General features: G+C 37.1%; 1 protein-coding gene across 1 annotated transcript in view; it reads left to right on the forward strand.

Annotated features, from left to right (window-relative positions):
* The window catches only part of LOC126371517 (uncharacterized), a 36,483-nt gene extending 13,524 nt beyond the window's left edge, over nt 1–22,959 (forward strand). Inside the window, exons 2-5 of the mRNA XM_050016837.1 lie at nt 15,810–15,913; nt 17,101–17,217; nt 19,840–20,069; nt 20,394–22,959. Of these exons, the coding sequence (XP_049872794.1) occupies nt 15,812–15,913; nt 17,101–17,217; nt 19,840–20,069; nt 20,394–20,799 (855 nt within the window). The 5' untranslated portion in view covers nt 15,810–15,811 and the 3' untranslated portion in view covers nt 20,800–22,959. The remainder of the gene's footprint in view (nt 1–15,809; nt 15,914–17,100; nt 17,218–19,839; nt 20,070–20,393) is intronic.
* Nucleotides 22,960–23,250: the final 291 nt, after the last annotated feature.

Consider the following 23,250-nt stretch of genomic DNA (forward strand, 5'->3'; position numbering starts at 1 on the left):
TACGTTCCCCAAATAAGAAATAGATGGCGCTGTACAGATTTGCCTTCGTTTCAGCTTCTATAATAACAGACAAAATGCTGGCAATAAATCTTATTCTTAATGCGTCTCTTATCTTTTTTTTGCGTATAAATTAACACCCTTGTTATTACACCCAAACACAACATATCTTTCACCTATTATTATTGTGATCAAAATAGCGAGAAGCAATATAGGTATCAACATAATTCTATACATAATCTGATCCAAATATCTAGCAACAGTTATTTGTATATATGCCGCTGCTATTTTAATGGAGAACGTAGCCTGAAATGTCCTTCATTCATAGACCTTTTCTTCTTCTATTGTTCTTAAAGAACCTTCTCAAAGGAATCCAATTTCTCAAAGAGAACATTCGAGATAGAACGTTCATTTCTAGCCTAGCTCTAGACAAATCCGTGGAACATAAGAAAATGATTCAATTATTCCAACTCTCTTAACAATGCCTTCTCATTTGGGTCAACGAGCTGATTTTCTACCAAAGCTTTTAACGGTCTTCACACATAGATGGTTCACTCCATGATTCTGAGCTGTCAAGTGGGATTTCATGTCCGAATATTCCTGAAAATTTTACTGCTTTTTTGTAATCATTTTCAGTTCCATACTTTTGCATATCAAAACTCAGAATCATGGCCTCAATTATCCCTCAAAGTTTTCGTTCCGAAGTCACTAACATCCCGTATATACTTAACTAACCACCTACTAATACTTAGTAGTAACGAACCCTACCTAACATAACATAACATAACAAATACTTTATTGCACACAGGAAAAAACAAAATACAAAACATAAGAGAAATAGAATGAGTACAATAGGCGGCCTTATTGCTAAGTACCTACCTACTACTTACCTAACTACTTACCTAACTACTTACTTATTTTATTAAATCTTGAACCTTACAAAAAACACCCCTGGAACGCTGCTAGTACCGTATCTATGTGTGAAAGAGAGAGCGAGAGAGCGACCTTTAGGTAAATGATTAAAAGGAAAATAAGTTTCTAACAAGAAAATTAATAAAAGTATCACGAGAGAGAAAATTTAATCATAGTACAGCTGCAGCAGTGCGGGAAAACTGGAAAATAATTATACCTATTGTAAACTAGGTAATGGGCTGTTGGACACAGAAACTTATTGTCTTACCTAAAGCAGCATTTCTAATATAAAACACAAGTATACAAGTTTGTTTGTTTTCGTTAAGACTATAATTTAGCTTAAGAGCGAAGCGCTTAGGAGCGAATAACAAAGAGAACACTTTCTATACACAATTTAATTCGTATTGGGCACTTACAAGGTGAAATTGTAAGTGCCCAATACGAATTAAACAAACGTACCAAGGGTGGCCTTATTGCTAAGATAGCAATTTCTACCAGGCGACCTTACGTAAAAGCTTCCTCTATCTTCTTCTTTGCGAGTCGATGGCGATCGATATTAAATTTTTGCTGACCAATAATAATTGGCCACGCTTACGGCATTGTCAGTGGCTTCGTGAAGGTCTTTAATAGTGCAGGTGTTAGGGCACTTAGGACTGCATAAAAGGTGAGCCATAGTTTGTGGTGATACTCCACACTCGCACTCGTCGCAACCATCAACCTATACGTAACTTAGATGGATTAAATATTATTTTAACGATAAAGTGGCGATGATTTAAGCCTGTGCTGGATTCGAATCTGCGACCTCAAAGTGAGAGGCAAGCTTTCTACCAACTGGGCTACCACGACCCACTACCAACAACACTCTAGAATAAATTCAAAAACGTGCACTGCACCAATCTTTTGTAATAAAATAAAACACCAAAGAATATACAAACAAACAAACAACTATCTGAGAATATTGTCCAGTGCGGCAACTGGTTGGTGGCTCCTGCTAAGTCGGGTTATGTATTCATGAAACTTTTTGCATGAAGCTATTGTTCTATGGTCATAAAGCTTTTTAGCACGTCCGAGTGTTGATGTGAATCTGTGTATTATGAATTAAAAAGCTGTTAAAAAATATTTTTATATGTTACTATCGCAGTTAAGGTAATAGCTATAGGTACTTACGCGCATTTATAATCGAAAAAGGGTATTGCGTTTTTAGATGAATTGTTTTTATGAGGCCTTTTTAACCCCCAAGTAGACAATTAAAAGTCTTTAAAGTACAATTTGCAGCTGCCACTTGTATTAACATAACATAATAAGTACTTTATTGTAAACACAGTATTAAATATAGAATTACAAAACAAAAGATTAATAGAAAAGTAAAATACTTAGTTGTATTGTTGCGATTTTAAATAAACAAATTTTCAAATTGAAATAATATATTTAAATATTTATTGAGTAGGTTACATAGTCACATTGAGTCATTTTTTAAATAACGAATGTCTTATCTACCTACTGCAGTTAGTCACACACCACCATCATTATTATTATGATCCTAACTTAGTTTTAATAGTTATAGAGGAAAGGTAGGTTTTGGCTTGTTACCCCTAATTACAGTTATATTTTCCTTTAATATTTTGTGAAGTGGAATAATAATTGATTTTTAGCTATTAAAGAATCTTGACTAATAATTATTTTAAGTGTATATAAAAATGAGTGATTTATAAGGCTTAGTACTTACATAATATATGTATCTTTATATTTACAGGCGTTTATAATATTTTTGCTATTCTGACACGTGTAACCATTAGGTTAGAATTCCGTAATGAGGTGTTTTAGCAAAATGATACTTTATTTGTCCTTACAGTGGGCGAGGAGTATATTGCGTATATTATACACCTCTACATACCCCTTCGGCGATACAGGCGTCATGCTATATTATGTTACCAATAGCAAGATAATTACCAGATTGAAAGCAAATGGAAAGCTATAGTCTGGAAGTATATAGTAAATATGTAGCTACCATGAGGAGCTCGGTGGCGCAGCGATAAACGCGCTCGGTCTGCGATTGTTGAAGTTAAGCGACATTCGCAAAGGCCGGTCTTAGGATGGGTGACCACAAAAAAAAAGTTTTCATCTCGAACTCCTTCGTGCTTCGGAAGGCACGTTAAGCCGTTGGTCCCGGCTGCATTAGCAGTCGTTAATAACCACCAATCCGCATTGGGCCCGCGTGGTGGATTAAGGCCCGATCTCCCTATCCATCCTTGGAGAACTTGGAGAAGGCCCGTGCCCCAGCAGTGGGGACGTTAATGGGCTGGTGATGATGATATACCCCTTCGGCAATACAGGCGTCATGCTATATTATGTTACCAATAGCAAGATAATTACCAGATTGAAAGCAAATGGAAAGCTATAGTCTCCGCTTACCCGGAAGACTGGAAGTATGTAGTAAATATGTAGCTACCATAGTAACACACGATAGAAGAAGAAGATATACACCTACCTATGGACGTAAATAATTTTATGATCTGTGGCAACAGTAAAAAAAAAAACAAAAGATAAACAGCCTATACGCATCCCACTGCTAGGCACAAGCTTCCCCTTACTCGACCGATGGAGGTATGGAGCATATCGTAGCTGATTTGCAAACTGACGTATCTGCTTTTTTTGCTAAAATATTTTTTGTCTAATTGCCAATAGCAAAAGGTGCAAATCATGGGGGTTAAAATGGCCACATTGAAGCAATTCATCTAAGAAAGCAATATTAATATTTGACATTTGTTTGCATTGCGCACTTACATTTATATGCGGAAATGTCAAATAGCAATATTGCTTTCTTAGATTAATTGCTGCGATGTGGCCATTTTAACCCCCCAGAACAAACTGTTAACTGGTAACTCTTTTACCTAATAACAATAGTTTATAAATGATTGTTCATTTCTTGAAAGTTCTCGTAATTTAAACAATAGTTGCTATGCGGGGTAATTTTAGCTTTCTGGCATTGAACCTAAAGCAACTTATTATTATTACACTTTGCGGCTACGCCTAAGTTGAGCCGGTGACTTGAGAATCGTGTAAAACTGCTCAGCCCACAAAGCCAACACGCCAATCTGTCACGCACCTTATAAGAACATTATACTTAGTGTGGTTATATCCATAATAATCCTAAATTCCGAAAACCATATATAAAAGTTCAGTGGCTTGATTGAAAAAGGTTAAAATCTACTTTCATTTATGAAGACATAACATAAATACTACTTGTATTTCTCACACAGGTAATACAAAATTACAAACAAAAGAGAAATAGAAGAGTACAATAGGCGGCCTTATTGCCTTATTGCTAAGTAAGTCTTTGGTTATAGGATATATTTAATTGTCGGACAAGATCCTTTATTTCTAGTTCTCATTTTAACTAAGGACATGCCTATATTGAGCGAGTTTCATTGCCCTAGGCCACAATTTAGCTAAAGTGGGTGTACGGTCTCGAGCATTAACATGTATACACTTTGGTACCATGTCACATTAAATGTCAAATATGTTAGTGCGACAGAGTCCTAAAGTGGGTACATTATATTGCTCATGTCATGACTGTAGATGTCCGAAATAAATACGAACAAAGCGACTGTAATACTGATGGGCCCATTGATAAGACTGACGTCACAATCTATTGAAGAATTCTCCGAAACTGTTGACTCCTTAAATAAAACATAATAAAGCAATCAATTTTCTGTTTTCAAGAGCTATTTTGCCCAAACATTTTGGAAGACAAAGACAAATGTACGCTGAGAATCTTTAGAATAAATAATATATTTATTGCCGAATAAATTCATTCTATTCTTCTCTCTAAATAAAATGAAATGAAGGAGAAATCATGGATTAGTATAACGAGTATACCAGTGAAAGTCTCTCACGGGAGTCCTAAAGATAGCCAATATTCGAGAGATAGCGCCGACCGTAGCAGGTTCGTAACGGCTACGAGATGCTGCATGCTACGGCGATTTTGCTACGCAAAGATAAAACTTGAGATTTTAGATTTTTATGATTCCAATATATTTTATCAAGTTTGTTTAGAAATATATTTGAATAGGTATAAAGTGAAAGCTTGAAGGTGAAATTGTAAAGTGAAGTACAGTCATAATTAATGTTAATTAAAGAACAAACCTCGATATTATGTCCCTCAAACATATTATGTATTTCTCATTTTCGCTCAAGTTCTTTGGAAGGCGACTAGAAAGATAAAGAAAATATATTGTTAGTAAGATACAAAAATAGTTAATTATATTTCGAAATTACAGTTCATTACGAACACCGTTTTAGTTTCTCAATGTTTCGTTCTATTTTTGAAACTCAATAAGATACCATACAAAAGACGGTAACAAGTATAAACTTCTCCTGAAAGTAACTTTTCCAGCGTTAATTTTGTAGAACATTCTTTTTTGCAAGTCAGAAGCAAGCCACATTAATGATGCAAACATAATTATGTGCGAAGTTGTAAAATCGAGTCACTTTTAAAACTACACGTTGACCTATTTAACTAAGCTTGCTTTCCATAATTTCATAGTTATTTTTTTATACTTACACAGGTACCTAAATTTACCCCCGTAATTCTTAACGTGTGGGCTTTGCAATTAAGACAATCTGCAGCCAATCTGATATACGTCTTAAGATATTTTTTTACCTTCGCATTTGGCCAATCGTCAATTTTGATATGTTACTTATATTATTAATTTGAATGTTCGTTTTTTAAACACCGCAGCGTAATTTCATACATAAACAGCCTATATACGTCCTCCTCTCAATCAACCATGACGCATACTCCACCACGCTGCTCCACTGCGGGTTGGTGGAGGTGTTTTTTTACGGCTAATCACCGAGACCATCGGCTTACCGTGCCCTCCGAAGCTCGGAATCATCTTACTTTTTCGGACAATCAGGTGATTCAAACCTGAAAAGTCCTTACCAAACAAAGGACAGTCTCACAATGTGATTTCGACAATGTCCCCATCGGGAATCGAACCCTGACCTCCAGATCGTGAGCCTAACGCTCTAACCACTAGACCACGGAGGCTGTTACAAAACTACATACTACATACTACACTTGTACTTCATACTTTTTTTTTAATTTTAATTGGCTACTCAGGAGTATATTTTCAGGCCTTTATGTCAGGACATAAAAGGTCTGAAAAAATAAGCAGAATAAAATAGCCAGCAGACTGAGAACAAGTGACGCTAAAATTCCGTTGGTTACCGTTTTTCCCCTTTACTGCTGGTACTAACAACGCCGTTCTAGCCTCTATTGTACAAAGAAGCCAACTATATACAAAGTGGAAAGCCCAGTTTTCTATTGAGAGCATGAAAGATGTTAGAAAAAGTGGAATATCATCGATCGTCGCGCCTCTGCAGTGGCTCAAGGACAGACGGACTGTCCGCCATCACAGACCAGCATGCAATACAATTATTTTATTGCACCAAAAGCTATATGCTAGGGAACTCCCCGTTTTAACTAAAAACGCCACATTGAAGCAATTCATCAATAAAGCAATATTGCTATTTGATATTTTTTACATTGCGCACTTAGTTTTATATGTGGAAATGTTTTACAAATATGCTTAGATGAATCTGTGGTCATGTGATGTAGAGGTGCCAAATTTCACAAAGAGAGTTGCGTAAACCTATTTTGTAATTTTTATTGTTTTAGCTATTTTTTAATTAGCAGGGCCCCCGCGGCATAGTAACCGCGCCGCAGGCGGCGCGTAGTATATCGAGGGCTTCGACCAATAGACAGCGAAAACTATCTACGCTGTTAAACGTCGTACGACTATTAATCGAAACCCTCGATACAATTCGTAGTTATTCTCTGCTACTTCAAGTAGGATTATCGAAAGAATTGTAAATGATGACCCTGTCTGCATACACAACATTTTTTTGCCCCATTAGCTTACATAACAAATAAGTAATACCTGCCCAACAAGCAAAATTACGTTTAACTATTCTCAGCCTCTACTTTAGATACTAAAATATTCAAGTTGAAGTCGTGACGTTAATACGCGACGATCCAACACGCGCCCCGTCACGTGCGAATAATTCCTCTAAGAATAAAAAAGAAAATAGAAAAGTTCAAGGTAACGCAATACATTGTGCCTTATCCACAATAAGTACAGCTATAGTTCCAAAAACAAAGAGAAATAGGTGGTAACTAGCAAGCTTAGAAATATAATGCCAAATGACGCAATCTAAGGGAGAATTAATATGATTCCATTAGTATGCTGCTCTAGGGGCCTAGTACCACTTTGCCCCTTTGGCCTTCGAGACCACGGGATGTTGGGGATAGGACGCCCTTAACTTTGTCAAGGAGATTGGGCGTCGGTTACGAGAGAGGGGATGTGATGCTCGCTCCGGGTCCTACCTGATGCAAAGGCTGCTCATCGCCATTCAACGTGGCAACGCGGTGAGTGTCATGGGCACCTTTGCGAGGGGGGGGGGGGGTACATTTTCTAATCTAGATAGACCACTTGAACGTTTAGGTTAGTTACATAAAGAAAATAAAATAAATATCCAAAAAGAATTTATTCAACTATCGTTACTGGCTGATCACAAAAACTTTTTAACATTAGCCATGAAAAAGTGTTAAAAGCAAATACTTTTTCTTTTTTTGCAGACATTATGGCTATTATTATTTTTTTAAGTTCTTCAGCCAGTTTTTTTATGAAAATAAAATTCACTTTCAAATATTGTGGTAAAAAGTTTTATTAACAAAATTATTAAAATAAAATGATGAGAAGTGTTTATTTTGTTACCTACACTATACTTTATAGAGTCATTAAAATTTAACGTGACGCAACAAATTAACACAGTATAAAGTACGATAACGTAAATTTCAGCTTCACCACTGAATGTTAACGACAGCGAAATGTGCCAATGAAGCGAATAACGAAAACTGTCGCGTCGTATATATAAAGCTGTCACAACACGACATGAAAGGTGCTAAATTAATTGATTTTATGTAAGTAGGTAATTAGGTGCTCATTGAAGACCCAATGGTCTTCCATTTTTATGAATCTTCATTTATTTAAGGAAAACCGACAGTTATTAAATACAGAAAGTAGACAAAGAACGCATTGTTTGACAATATTGTTTTGCTAATAATGTTGGATACATACATATTTAACATCACGCTATCTTACACTGGGGTAGATAGCTACATTGTTATCCCACTTACTATGGCCACATCACTTTTGCTTCTTCCATTTTCTCCCAAATCTTCATGCCTACCGGTTTAGAGTACTTTTAGATCATCATCATCAGCCCATTAACGTCCCCACTGCTGGGGCACGGGCCTTCCCTATGGATGGATAAGGAGATCGGGCCTTAAACCATCACGCGGGCCCAGTGCGGATTGATGGTTATTAACGACTGCTAATACAGCCGGGACCAACGGCTTAACGTACCTTCCGAAGCACGGAGGAGCTCGAGATGAAAACTTTTTTTTTGTGGTCACCCATCCTATGACCGGCCTTTGCGAAAGTTGCTTAACTTCAACAATCGCAGTCCGAGCGCGTTTACCGCTGCGCCACCGAGCTCCTCTCCTACTTTTATATACTTACAAATTATTTTTTGTTTTTGTACAAATTATGCTAAGGAAACTTCGCACATAAATAGTTACTCTCGAAGAAAATTTATATAATCCTTGTATAAACATTAGTGAATGTTTAACAATAAATTCTGTTGCTTGTGTCAAGTTAATCAAGTGATACACGCACTGTATCGCTCATAGCAGTTACGCTTATAAAAGCTCATTCGAATTCACAATCGCGTATGGCTACCACATGTCATGTTAACCCTGGAAAGCCTTGAATTTCATGCCAAGTGTCATGTCACAAACAACATATCATGCCGTTTGTGGTTGTGCCAATGGCTTAGTGACTAGGTAACTTCCTCACGGAGCGATGCGATATGTGCGATATCGAAACAAGTGACTTTTGAGTAGGTATAGGGCAAATCACAACTTATACACTTACGTTATCGCATGGATGGTGCGTAGAAAAGCTGTCAAATACATATTCTTCGCCTTTTTCGTACTAGGCTATACTCCATCTCTCTGTCCTGCTCAAACGCACCATGCTATAGAGATTGACGTTATGCTTTTTTTTCACATTTTCAAGACGTGTCTATGAAAATATGCATACTTAATTATGACGTCATCAAAACATCATTAAAATTGACCAACTTTTGTTGCATGTGGTCTAATACCAGCAACCCTGACACGGGTCTTTTTATGGGAATCCCAGGGGCTCGTTGACAGTAGAAGAGAAGAATAAAAGACTTCAAGGCAGACTTGACTGTCAACTTTTATTTTCTTATCTTATTTTGAATAACGAAGAATAAAATGAATTAATATGATTCTAGAATGGATTTTAGGAAAAAACCGATCAGAATGTAAAGCTGTAGGGCAGAAATGATGACGACCGAAAATATATTACAACCTTACCGTAAAATCGCACATCCATGCGACATTCGGTCGCGCCGTCAGAAAGATCCCTTAGCAGCACATTTCCATTTCCTTGTGGTGGTGGTGGGGAACCCAATTAAGGTGGAGTCATTATCGCGCTCATTGCAGCAGTTCAAGGGTGATTGTGACGTCACTACGGTTGTTTCACTTCAAATTATATTTTAACTGGCAATTTACACGTGTTGTGAATAAATATGCAGCATTTACTTGGTATAAACTGTTAGCATTAACTAAGTAGTTTATACAGGGTGCTAGTGACATCGTAACGAAAACTTTAATGGGTGATTCAGACCATGATTCTGGATTGATATCAAGCGGAATTTTTCGTCGCAAAAGAACTGAAAATAAGTTTTTAAAAATTCATGAATTTTCCGAGTGGAAATTCCACATGTTATCAAGTAAGAATCATAGTCTGAATAATCCTGCTCATTATTCGTTACGGTGTCACTAACATCCTGTCCTGTAAACATTACTGGGAGATTAAAAAGGTCAAATTAAAGCGATTCATTTAAAAAGCAGTATTGTTATGTGACATTGCGCACTTACTTTTATATAAGAAAATGTTAAAAAATTGCTTATAAGTGGCCTTCTTAATCCCCCTGCCGAGTCTGCATGACCACCGCGCGAATTGGGTCGTGTACTAGGTTAAAGATAAATTATGAAATTCTGATTACTAAATAAAGACAGATCTAAAACTAACGAAAAACATTTTCTTTTTTCTATTTAACCTATTTATGAATTTTAATCAAGAAAATCGTAATAATAAGTCCGACATTTTATCACGTTTTTCTGTGACGTCACAGTGTGCTTTTTCATACAAATTCCATAGTAATTTCGTGTTTTGACGTTTAGTAAAAAGTAACTGATTTGACTAGTTGGAAACTAGCCTATTATATTGAGCGCTTTATTGGTCGAAGGCCTCGATATAATTCGCGCCGCGCGCGGCGCGGTTACCGTGCAGCGCCTACTGAACTAAGTTAAATACTTATTTTTAATAGGCAGACTTCACGTCCGGAATATCGTTCAGAGTGTGCAGAGGCGCATTTCAACAGAAGGTTACTTACTTAATGAATATGTGACAGGTTACCGGCATATCACTCATTATGACTGAGAATAGAATAGAAATTGTTTATTATAAAAAAACGCCATACACAAAACCATCACTTAAAATTTTCACTATTTTTTTTTTTGTGTTGCTGAGTTACACCGGCTTGCTTCTCAGTTGGGAAGCGCCGGTTCCAACCTCGTTACCGGACTTGCACCAATGAGTTATTCATTTCTTACGAAGTGTGGGTACTTAGTTCATCTTGCGATGGATGTACCTCTGACTACCCCAATTGGGATACAGATGTGAGCTTATGTTATGTTATTTCACTTATACCGGGTTTTTACCGGGGTAACTGAAGTGGGAATGGGCGGGACATGTCTGCCGTATGCATCCGGAAAAGTGGGCCAAAATTACAACTGATTGGGCCCCACAGGGCCGTCGACGTCGAGGTAGACCATGACGACGGTGGAGGGACGAGCTGGACGCCTTCCGGCACACCTGGCGGAACGATGCCCGGGACAGGGAGGGTTGGAAAGAGAAGGGGGAGGCCTTTGCCCAGCAGTGGGACATTGATTAGGCTACAGAAAAAAAAACCGGGTTTTTCAGAGCCAATAGCTAAACAATTGAGGTTTCATTTTAAAAGGATATTGGGCCTTACAATGTATTATGGATAGCACATGACGTTACATAAGCCACACATAGCCTACCCTTTCGGCGACACAGACGTGATATCTTATATTGTTGAAAACGACCGACTCCCGTCTATTTATATAACATTGTTGCTAAACTATGACTACCATTGTGTTTCCCATAGAGTTTGTCCTCAACTCGTATGTCTAGTCTATATTTACCGAATTCGACTATCATAATTTATGGCCAAAAAACATGCAAGTGTGGTCTATTTATATTTCGGATTCTATTTCACATAAGTACCTAACTGCCCTCGCGGCACGGCAACAGCGTCTCGGGCGGCGCGAATTTTATCGGGGGCTTCAACCAGTAGCCGTTCCACGTTTATCTACGTAGATTGTATTCGCTGCGTTTATTGGTCAAAGCCCTCGATAAAATTCGCACCGCGCGTGTCGCAGTTGTCATGCAAATCCTTGCTTTCCTTATTCTATGCCTACTGGTAACGCGATACCTACTTAACTCTTCTATGAAACTGTGTGCAGTTAAAAGTACTTAAAAGTGTACCTTTAGCCTATGTCTTTAGCGTTAAGTTATATTATTATAATATTGTTTCATCGAGGTGGCAATTATTGCGAACGCATTAAAAATGTAATGTATGAGGAAAATATTTGCCTCTTCTTATAAAATTAAAATACTTATGTAAGTAACTATATTTTTTTAAATAGTAGGAAAATACCTTATTTAATGCTTACCTATTTGAATGATGGATAAAATAAATTTTTACTTGAATAGAAAAATTCGCAGGGCGTTTACCTTGGTAAGCTCAAATTAATTTCATTTCTCTTTGATAAAACGTTTAATTAATAGGTATTTGAAATCTTTCGTAAAACACCACTCACCAATTTTAAGAGGGCTTATAATTCGAGAGTGCGTATGATACAATGTACTCTGTGGCTGGCTTAAATTTCATGAAAAAAAATATTTTAGTCGTTAAACATTAAAAATCTTTACAATTTAAATTAACTTATTAACTATTATTCCTTATTCTATGCTTTTAGGGAATAAAAACTCATTTCATAATTAATTCATCGCATTTTTAAAATGCTTTTTCTGATATTTTTATTTATACTTACTTTAATTATTTATAGGAGATCAATAGGAGATACCTTATTGAAATAACTGCATTTTCTACCCCTATAAATTATAGTAGTGTACACCTCTAACAAAAAACGTTTATCGAATAAAAATGCACGCTATGTAGGGGCAAATTGCATCGCATGCATATTATACCCTTGACCTCACATTACACTGACTGATGCATCGCCTCTGCAAGACTGTATCTGCATTATTTAGTATAAATAACAGACAGTCTCGTGTGAAACGGCACTTTACAGCACAATGATTGTGATTGGCTGTACAATGTAGGTAGATTGGTATGCCACAACAGCTAGATACTTATCTACTAAAAGACGCCAGCCACTGAAAGAACATAATATTTCTGATTGTACTGACATAATTTTAATCCAATTAATCATAATTAAAGCACATAGTAACGGGTTCTTACCGCGTTTAAATGGAGATATTAGCTATTTATCATAAATATTTTCGAATTATTTTGAAGTACTTACCTACTTAATACATAAACGCATGTTTATTTCCCACCAATACAAACAGAGTACGTTCACGAGTATAAATATATATACACTTTGATACCATGTCACATTAACTTTTTTGACAAATTAAACCGTTAGTCTCATTAAATGTCAAATATGATAGTGCGACAGGGTTCTTAAGTGGGTAAATGATATTACTCATGACTGTACTATGTAAAATATTCAATATTTAATTTGTCTATTTTATTTTTATTATAAACAGTCTATATACGTCCCAGTGCTGGGCACAGGCCTCTCGTCAATCAACCGGAGGGGGTATGGAGAAAACTCAACCACGCTGCTCCACTGCGGGTTGGTGGAGACAGTAAATTAACGACAATAAAAATATCGATATAGTTATGTACCTATAATCGACTCGTCTAAATGAGAACAAGAAGTTATTACTTCAAGTAATGAATATTACCGACTTGAATTATACACTCTTTTCTAAATAATTCGTACAAATTATAACATAGCTTAGTGTTATATCTATTTATATAGATGACAACAACCCAATTTGTCTGTTTTAATAATAGTTCGGTCAACAATATTCTACCAAGTTAATTAGTTGACATGATTACTTGGCATCATGTTATATAGGTATATGGGAATTTAATTGGAACATTGTGATGAGTACAATGTTGTAATAATATAACGAGAGAGTACAGCTAATTCCGGTACACACCATCTAAGTTTATTTTAAGTTATACCTGTCATTTTCTTATCCACCGAAGAGGAAAGGGACGGGTAATCGACAGGCATCAAATTTATGGAATTCACAATACAATACAATACAGAAACTCTTTATTGCACTTAAAATAAATATTAAAAATAAAGAATTGTAATCAGTTAGATCACCCGCATACCTACACTATACCTACCACGCAACATAATAATGTACTTATCGTATACCGGAGGAGCTCGGTAGCGCAGCGGTAAACGCGCTCGGGCTGCGATTGTTGAAGTTAAGCAACTTTCGCAAAGGCCGGTCATAGGATGGGTGACCACAAAAAAAAAGTTTTCATCTCGAGCTCCTCCGTGCTTCGGAAGGCACGTTAAGCCGTTGGTCCCGGCCGCATTAGCAGTCGTTAATAACCATCAATCCGTACTGGGCCCGCGTGATGGATTAAGGCCCGATCTCCCTATCCATCCATAGGGAAGGCCCGTGCCCCAGCAGTGGGGACGTTAATGGGCTGATGATGATGATGATGATGAATCAGTTAGATAGGACAACCACGACGTATGGAGTATAGCCCTCTATGGATGTTAACTTGGACACTGACACAGAAGGACAGAGAGAGACTCGAGGCCTTTAAAATGTGGTGTTGGAGGAGGATGGAAAGAATAAGTTGGACAGAAAGGGTTACAAATAAGGAAGTGTTAGTAAGAGCAAGAAAAATAAGACAAATACTGAGAATTATTGAGGACAGAAGAGGCAAGATGATTGGACACCTAATAAGACACGACGAATTTATTAAAAACATCATAGAAGGAAATCTAGAAGGAAAGAGAGGTAGGGGAAGACCAAGAAGAGCTTACATGGAACAGAAGAAAGAAAAAGCTAACGCCGTGTCTTATAGGGAAGTCAAGGAATTGGCCTTTGATAGACTGAAATGGAAAATGCTACACCGACAAGAGCGTGGCTCTTAAATTGATGATGATGAGATAGGACAACAGGCGACCTCACGTCAATTTAAGCAGAAATTTAAAACACCCTTCCAAAATTTTATATCGGCAAATAACCAGACAGAATTAAATTGACAGCACACGTCAAGCGGATTGCATATGAGCGAGATGATTATTGTATTCGACCGAGTTATTCTTATAGGTATGATTACGAATACATTTCTTATTGTTTATACAATATTCGTGTGGAGCTTGTTTCCTCTTTTTAGAGTACAATCGGGTTTTTTGTGTTTTTATGATATACTTGTTTTTTTTTATTAACTATTATTTATTTTTAAAGATCCTAAGTTAGCAAACGATCGCCATTTACAAGCGTAAAATGGAACGCGAAGCATTTATCCACTTCGCGCCCCATTCTTCTTATTCCATCATCATTGTCTTGCTCCAACCTTGCAGAGGGTTTGGAGTAATAACGGTGCTTAAGTGCTTCAAACTTACAATGCCATACAAAACGCTTTATTGCACATAAAAACAATTACAAAGTAACAAGAAAAGCACAATCGGCAGGTTCATTGCTGAATACCAGTTTCTTCCAGGCAACCTTAGGGTGATTAAAACACATAATAACGGGTTCTTACCGTGTTTAAAGTATATGAGACCCCCGATATTTCATTTTTTATTTTATTTTTTTGGGTCTCATATCCCTACTTTAAACGCGGTAAGAACCCGTTATTATGTGTTTTAATTATGATAATAACCGCGTAAACTTAAAACAATGTATAACCTTAGGGTGAAAGGACTTCTTAAAATTAAAGTTTGAGTAAAGCTTGTACTCTGCCTGAGATATTTGTTGTCCAAAATGGAACGCCAGCATCCACATGCTTACTATGTGTATAGAGCTAGCGTTATATTGACTAAGCGTCTAGTCAATTAATATCGATTGTATCTCCAATTTCAATCCCCTGCTGCAACTGATACGTGCCTATCTCGAAAGGATTGCATAACTGCGTAACATTAGCAAATTGTTCTTAATTCAAACTTTTCAAATCTCGAAGGATTAGTGTAGACATGCAATAGGTATAAGTACAAGTGGTAATGTCCCACAGATACTGTTGTCCTCTCCCATTTATACTTTTTTTCTATGTAGCGGGAATATTATGCTCACTAAACAAAGTCGCTTTTTCTGTCCCTATATCCCTATGTACGCTTAAATCTTTAAAACTACGCAACATATTTTGATGCGGTTTTTTTTAATAGATAGAGTGATTCAAGAGAAAGGTTTATATGCATAATAACATCCATTACATAGTGGAGAAATACTGTTATTTTTGAGGTTTTTAATGTGATGTCCTAAATAATTTATTTTTTCCTCAGCATTGCACCCGAGCGAAGCCGGGGCGGGTCGCTAGTATGCTTATAAAACACGCTTAGTTAGTTTTTTTTGTTACAGAAATGGAAATCGTGCCCGAGGGGAAAAATTTTCGATTGGTATCGGAAGACGAGCTCCCAGCGGTGGCCGACACGCTAGTGCAGTATATGCCTGAATCTCTTAAGGTAAGACTGATAGGGTAGAAAAGAAACAGTTTTAGGCCAACTTGCACAGTTTTAGTGTACAGATAAACTAACAAAAATTAGTAACGGCCTCTATGGTCCAGTAACGGCGTCTGTGGTCCAGTGGTTGAGCGTTGGACTCACGATCCGGAGGCTCCGGGTTCGAATCCCGGTAGGGACATATCACGAAAATCACTTTGTGATTCCTAGTTTGGTTAGGATATTACAGGCTGATCACCTGATTGTCCAAAAGTAGGATGATCCGTGCTTCGGAGGGCACGTTAAGCCGTTGGTCCTGGTTACTACTTACTGATGAGTACGTAGTCGTTACATGTGTCAGGGGCGTATGGCGGCTCAATAACAACCCTGACACCAGTGTTGATGAGGTGTATCCTCACAACCCACACGATAGAAGAAGAGAAGAACAAGAATTTAATTCGATGCCTAATCTTCGACAGGACCGAACGTCTGTTTCGCGTTCTATATTTCCCATCTGTATGTGTTGCAAATAACAATTTGCTATTCGTCCTAGAGGTTTCTGTTTAACTTAAATGTCAAATATCAATGTCAATCTCAATCCTGGTGTTTGCATTTGGTTAAAATTCCAGCTCATTAGGAAACTAGGTTACATTATGTTATTAACGTGACATAAGCTCACGACTATATCCCGATTGGGGTAGGCAGAGGTACATCCTACGCAAGATGAACTAAGTACCCACACCTCATCGAGCTTTCTGTTACATACATACATACGTACATAAACTCACGCCCGTAATCCCTAATGGGGTGGGCAGAGCCACAAGTAATCAAAGACAACTTGCAGCCACTGTTGATACGATGTCGTAAGCTGGATTTGATGAACCTTATGGTGATAAGGGATCAGCCTATCGCCCATAACATTAGTCCATCATGTTAGATGACACAATCCCTCTGTCGGTTTTTACGACATGCCCGGGAAGACAAGCAGCTGAACGTTTTCTATGTTTTTTATTTGCTCCCAGAACAGCATAGAAGCATAGAAGCTTTCTGTTAGACCAGCGTAATATGTGGAATCGCCGTCTATAACGGTCGAGCCAACTATGTTAGTGAAAACTGGACCTCTTATGTTGCTTTAGGAACTAAAATCACTGATGATGACTTACGCCTTAACAACATCATCCGCTTAATCAACGTATTTCTCTTGTTTCAAGTTTCATCAGACGATTCAAACATATCTAAACAACAAGGTGTGGGACTTCAATTTTTATGTAGCCAAGAATTGGCCGGAGGATCCGATCTGTGTGCATTTCCCTGGCTGTACTAGTACGGTAAGACTATATTGTTATTTTTTTCTTATAAATCATTGTTCTATAGCTCGACTGAAAAGAGGAAAATTCTGTCAAGCGTAACGAAGTACCGCGAAAATACTTAACTATAAGAAGATAATCCGTCCGTCCTTTGTAGCGTTAATAAAGTAGCATGTTGTGTTTGCCTATAATTGGACGAGCACTAGTCCAGTATTTGTAAATAGGTTAAGTTACAAATTACATATAAAAGTGGTGGTAAGTTACAAATTACATATAAAAAGGTTAAGTTACATATAAAAGTGTTTTTGTCTGTTGGCAAACCTAATAAAATAAATAAATAATTTGCGGTCTCAGGGTTAGTACCCAAATCCAAAGATTATATCTATGTATTCATAGTTTTCATTCCAAGTTGCTGATATTTATTGTTGGTACTTACTTACGGTCTACATTATGTTCCAATGAGCTATAAGTAATCAGATTGTTTTACAATAAATTCACTAAAAAGAATCCTTATATAAAACAATACTTACCTAAAACAATACATACATGTTCTTGCGGGGTTTTTTATTGAATGCAGTGCAAAATTGTATTTAAAGAAAAAATAAGTAATAGTTTCTCATAAAGGAATCGTCACCAACTATATAACTTATTTCCCGAAAGGTCGAGATTTGAATTAAACAAGTAGGTTTATATAAGTACTAACTACCTTACTGATGAGGGTTTTTTCCCATAGGTAGTATTATATTTTTTGGGTAACGTAGCCTTGAAAGTCCCTCATCCGTTTTATAATGCCTCTGCCATGACATTATATTTTTTAATATACATCCATAATTTAGAGGAGTCAAAAGTTTGGTAACTTTCTTTTTTGTACCTAAGTATACCTATTATTAGACTCATAATTACAGTAAGTACTTAATTTTCTTTTATTAGCTATACATTCCACAAAGTATGAAAATATCGAAGGAAAATATTTTTTTTTCATTACAGTATAATTAATAAGTAATATCGGTTCCTTATTGAGAAATATCCTTATTCGAATGCTCATTAAAATTAGCTATTATTTCAAATAATGCTAATGCTAATTTTATCACGTACGTGTTTTATTGTCTTAGAATTATTGCTTCTCTTTTCAAATGTATTGTACATTTTGTTATATTAGGACTCGTAGGTACGTATTGTAATTCAGTTGCCCGTTATCCCTTAGTAACACATCTAGTACGGTCACGAGTACTAATAATGATATACTAATAATGATACTAATAATGATATACTAATATAGATATAATAATATACACTTTGAAATCATGTCACATTAACTTTTTTGACAAATCAAAGCGCAAGTCTCATTAAATGTCAAATATGATAGTGCGACAGGGTTCTAAAGTGGGTACATGATATTGCTCATGCATGACTGTACCTATCTATCCCTAAACCTATAAGTATATCAAATAGGTTTAAATTCCTGAGAATGACAACATTAATCGTAGGTATTCGCAGACCCTACACCTATTTAAATAAAGCAGTAGTTCGCTGTTTACTCTAGGAAATATTAAACACAGTCCCGTTGCTGACAGAACGGCAGTTAGTCTCGTTTGCTGAACAACCCACTCGTCCATCTCGAGTGGTACCTTTACGCGAGAAAAGTTTCCTTTTCCCCCTTTTAGCAGCTTTATAAATCGAACATTAACGGCTTATGTACTTTCCGTTACTAGGCACATAGAGCGAAGTAGGCATATAGAATCTGGAATTAGTATATACGAGTATTTAGTGGTTTCTAAGCTTGTGCTAATGGTTCTACGTTTAAAAGCTTGTCTAGTTGATAGAGGTCAAATGCTCAAGCTAGGTATTTGATGACTATCACATTAACTTCACGACTTGGCTGTCTCTAACCTGGACCGAAACAAGTATTCCCTACGTAAGCATTTGCAATACCGGCGCGGAAAGTTGTTCATACATGGTCTTTTTGGAAAGGTAACTATGTAACGATCAGTAACTAACGGGCATTACTTAGAGTACACAAATATCAGTTATTTTATCATTGCAAAATGGAACGTCCCTTTATGAAGTTCCAATCAACAAACGCACTTCACATGTAGACTCCAGAGTTCATCTACATAATAGTGAGGTGAGGTTCTGCAATTGAAGACGCTTACTTGCATTCCTAGCACAAACCAACTTAGAAGGTCAAATAGAAAATCAATAATGTGTGCGGCATTGTTTATCTAATGTTATGAGGAGAATGTACATACATCTACTCACTCACTTATAGGTTCGACTGGCCTTACAATCCATACATACCTGTTTCCCTTTGTTACGCGTAATTCTCTTCGTCTATTTATAATCCTCTATACGTTAGTTAAATATAGGTAGATTTCATTCCCTATACATAATTATTTGCTTTTGTTGTTTGTAATATTTGATAGTCTGTCCATAACATAATAAGACATAATCGATCCATGGTGTTCTTGCATCGCGCGCTATGCGAAATGACCAAACTCTATTGGCTAAATCAAGTTTATTTTGTCCATACTTACATGGCACGCGTCATTTATTCTAAATGCTACGACCCGTAAGAATCCCGTAAGATACAAAGGATAGGTACAACCTTCTAAAACCCAACTTATATTAGTCCCTTCCTTGCAGCCGAACAGTCTCCCCTACGAGAGCGTGACAGCATTCTGTCCGTCAGAGCGGGCAGAACTGATTGACCTGGTGACGTCCGAAGACGTCCTGTTGGACTTGACTCAGCCTTTGTACCTGAACTTCACTCACGAAGCTATAGTGAACCGCTTCGAGAGACACTATGAGGCGCATGACAAGATCACTGGCGATGTCTACGTGTGCGACAACCCGCCGGCGGACGCTGAAGAAGAGTAATTTATATTTCTTAATCCATTTCTACAAACTCTAGATATATTAATTATCTACCTACTAAGCTTCATAGCTGCACAGACCCGTACAATAAGATCTAGTTACGCCTCTAAAAAACTTTCACAAAGTAAAGCTGAAACGGAGTGTAACTCCTTCTGGGGGGTTAAAAAGGCCACATTGAAGCTTCCATTTGGCCTTTTTAACCCCCCTTCTCTGCTACTACTTCTCTACTCCCTACATCGAGCTGAATTGTACCTACCCACTAGAAGACGGATTGGCAACGGATTTTCCAGGAACGCGTTTTCTAATTGCATATAAATTTTCAGATTGCCACCGGACGTGGAGCTAGTGCGGCTGCGGCCCGAGCACATGAAGGCGGTGCACGACCTGTACCCGGCGAGCGACATCGAGTGCCGCGAGGTGTTTGAGAAGCTGGTGGCCGAGCTGCCAGCATACGGCATCTTCGTAGAAGGCCAGCTCGCCGCCTGGATGGTGCAGTCCTACTACGGCGCCATGTTCTCCATGCAGACACGCCCCGAGTTCCGCAGGAAAGGCTACGGCATCTACCTTGCCCGCAAACTCACCAAAGAAGTCGCCGCTCGTGGCTACAAACCCTTCGTCGTCATTCGTCCCGAAAACGACGCGTCCCGCTCGCTCTACATGAAACTCGGCTTTGAGAAGCGTTTCCGAACGGTGCGCGCCGTCTTGCGCCCGCGTCTTTCGAGCGCGTAAAAGTTGATCACTAGCAGATTTTATTTTTTTAAGACTTTTGAAAAATCAATTTAGCTTGCGATCTTTGATCGCTTAGAGAATTCTAGTAGTAGCTTTAAGATTGGAGCGGCTAGTGCTCTCGATCTGTGTGATTCAGTCTTTAGCTAATTAATTCGAAGATATGGCCTTTCTGCTATTAGCTTTTTTAAAATTCTAGAAACTTCTTGTCTTTTCTCTTAACGACGACAACGAATAGCTTTCTTGTTGAACTTGTTGAATGGATGAATGTTCCTCAAATGTTATGTCCGACTATTTTGATACATGTCCACTAGTTACCACTTTCTAAGCTTCGGAGGCAGATTCGAGAGCTTTAGCCGTTTGCAGCGTTTTTTGGCGCTAGCCTAGTTACTGATCTCAACGATTCTGGGAGTAGTTGCATCAAGAGTGAACTTGAAACGAAGAGATAAGGGTAAATCTAACGTGCCCACTTCGATGATTGATGAATGTAAGTTATGACAGGCCAGTGAGATATTATGGTAAATAAAAAATAAATAATTTACGTAGCAGTCTAGGGAGTTGAATAGGTTACACAGCTTCTTGATGCGACGCCCCTCTCTCATTTAGGCGAACGCTTCATTACCACTCGTTGACCGAGCGGAAACTGTTCTGTCTCATGGTTTATAAAATTTTGGGACCCGTTATGATCTGAAGTGTGATAAAAACGTTAGAGTACGTATTTTACCTGTTATTGACAAATGTACATGAGAAAGAAAGGTTGCCGACATTGCACCCCCTGTCTGCACAACTCGAAAACATTTAAAGCACCATAAGTTAACAATAAGCAAAGAATTTTAAAATAATAGGGTAACTCTTAACTTTCTTTCTTTCATTGCGTTGAGTTAAAAGTATGTAAGTATATGAAGGGGTATCGTGTAGTCTATCAATGTGATGGCAGAGTATAGAAACGAGGTTTAACAGCTGAGAACATCGGCATTGAGACAAACTTAAGTAATGTCTTCTGTAAAGGCTCACAATTTGTCCGTTAGGTAGATACTAGGTGCTAACCATTTTCAGTTACCAGGCATCTAAAACTTTTTATAAAACAAAAAGACATTGTTGGAGTATTATGTGAAAATCATTAAAATTTGATACGAAAAGTAGATAGGTAGGTATTTTAATACGGGAATGTATTTTACAACTATTATATTGAAGTATTGTATTGGAAAAGTTTGCTATAAATATTGTACCCGAGATAGACGACCGCTTAGAAATGTATTTAATTTGTAATATTTATTACCTAACTAACGGGAATGTGTGATACTACTTATTTATTGTTTAATTTATTTAGTAATTCGCTTAGTTTTATTGTTTAATCTAGTTAAGACTGGAATACATCTTTGGTAAAGACAAAGTAACAATTATAGCTACATTTAAGGGAAAAGCGTTTTCATAATTATAAATATCACTATATAATAAATAATGGTGTAGCTTTCTTTGCTATTGTTGAATAATTTATTCTCAGCCACTTACTTTGCAAGAACTAAAAGATATCAATTAAATTAAATTCTTGCTCAACACAAAGAGCTTCCACAATAAGTCTATGTTCTTAAAATTATAATAAATTCAACAAAATTAATGCCAAATTATTGTTTTTGTTTGTAATTGGAATTGTGCTTGTCTTTATTAAATAATAAAGTTTTGATTGGGACAGGAAAAAATAGGATAGTGAACAATTAAATGATATTCTACGCGTAATGTGATCACCTCAATAGGTACTTCGAAAAACTTCGAATTAGCAGTGGCGGGAAAACTGCATGAGGTACAAATAATTAGGAACAACATATTTAAAGCATAATCAATCACTGCTAAATCGAGAAATACTGTCATTTACATGTAATCATGCTATAAGCTTTCCTACTAACTCAGTAGGTCTAATACATGTCGAGTAAGTAGTTCGAGAATTTACGAAATTATTAATTGTAAGAACTTTTTCTGAACACTATCCTTACCTTATCTTAAAATAAAGGACACAATCTCCGTCCTCAGAAACCGGCAGTGGAAACAACGCGGCATATTTTGAAACCCCCGCAAACGCATAAGATTGTAGTGTTCATTCTGTATTGTTTCACTTACCTACCTTTCAAAGGTACAACAAAAGAATTAAAACAGTATACAAAATGTTTCGTTTGTTATTTCTGGAACACCTTACCTTTAGCCATAAGTACACTCACCGTTCTACACAATCCTACAGATAAAGTCCAAACACTGAGACAACAGATCAAGACATTCAGACTTTCACTTCAGTATTAAAAATCTACGCTAAATAAGCCAAGCAATGAGGGGCTTTTTAGTGTGTCTAAATTAAATAAGTCGAAACAGTCGTATTAATTTAGTTGAAGTGCCTAGGCAGAAGTTGCTTGCTGCCCGTATTATATCTGCATCAAATTAACCCATACAAACAATCTATAAAAA

Source organism: Pectinophora gossypiella, chromosome 12, assembly GCF_024362695.1.
Source record: "Pectinophora gossypiella chromosome 12, ilPecGoss1.1, whole genome shotgun sequence".
Taxonomy (NCBI): domain Eukaryota; kingdom Metazoa; phylum Arthropoda; class Insecta; order Lepidoptera; family Gelechiidae; genus Pectinophora; species Pectinophora gossypiella.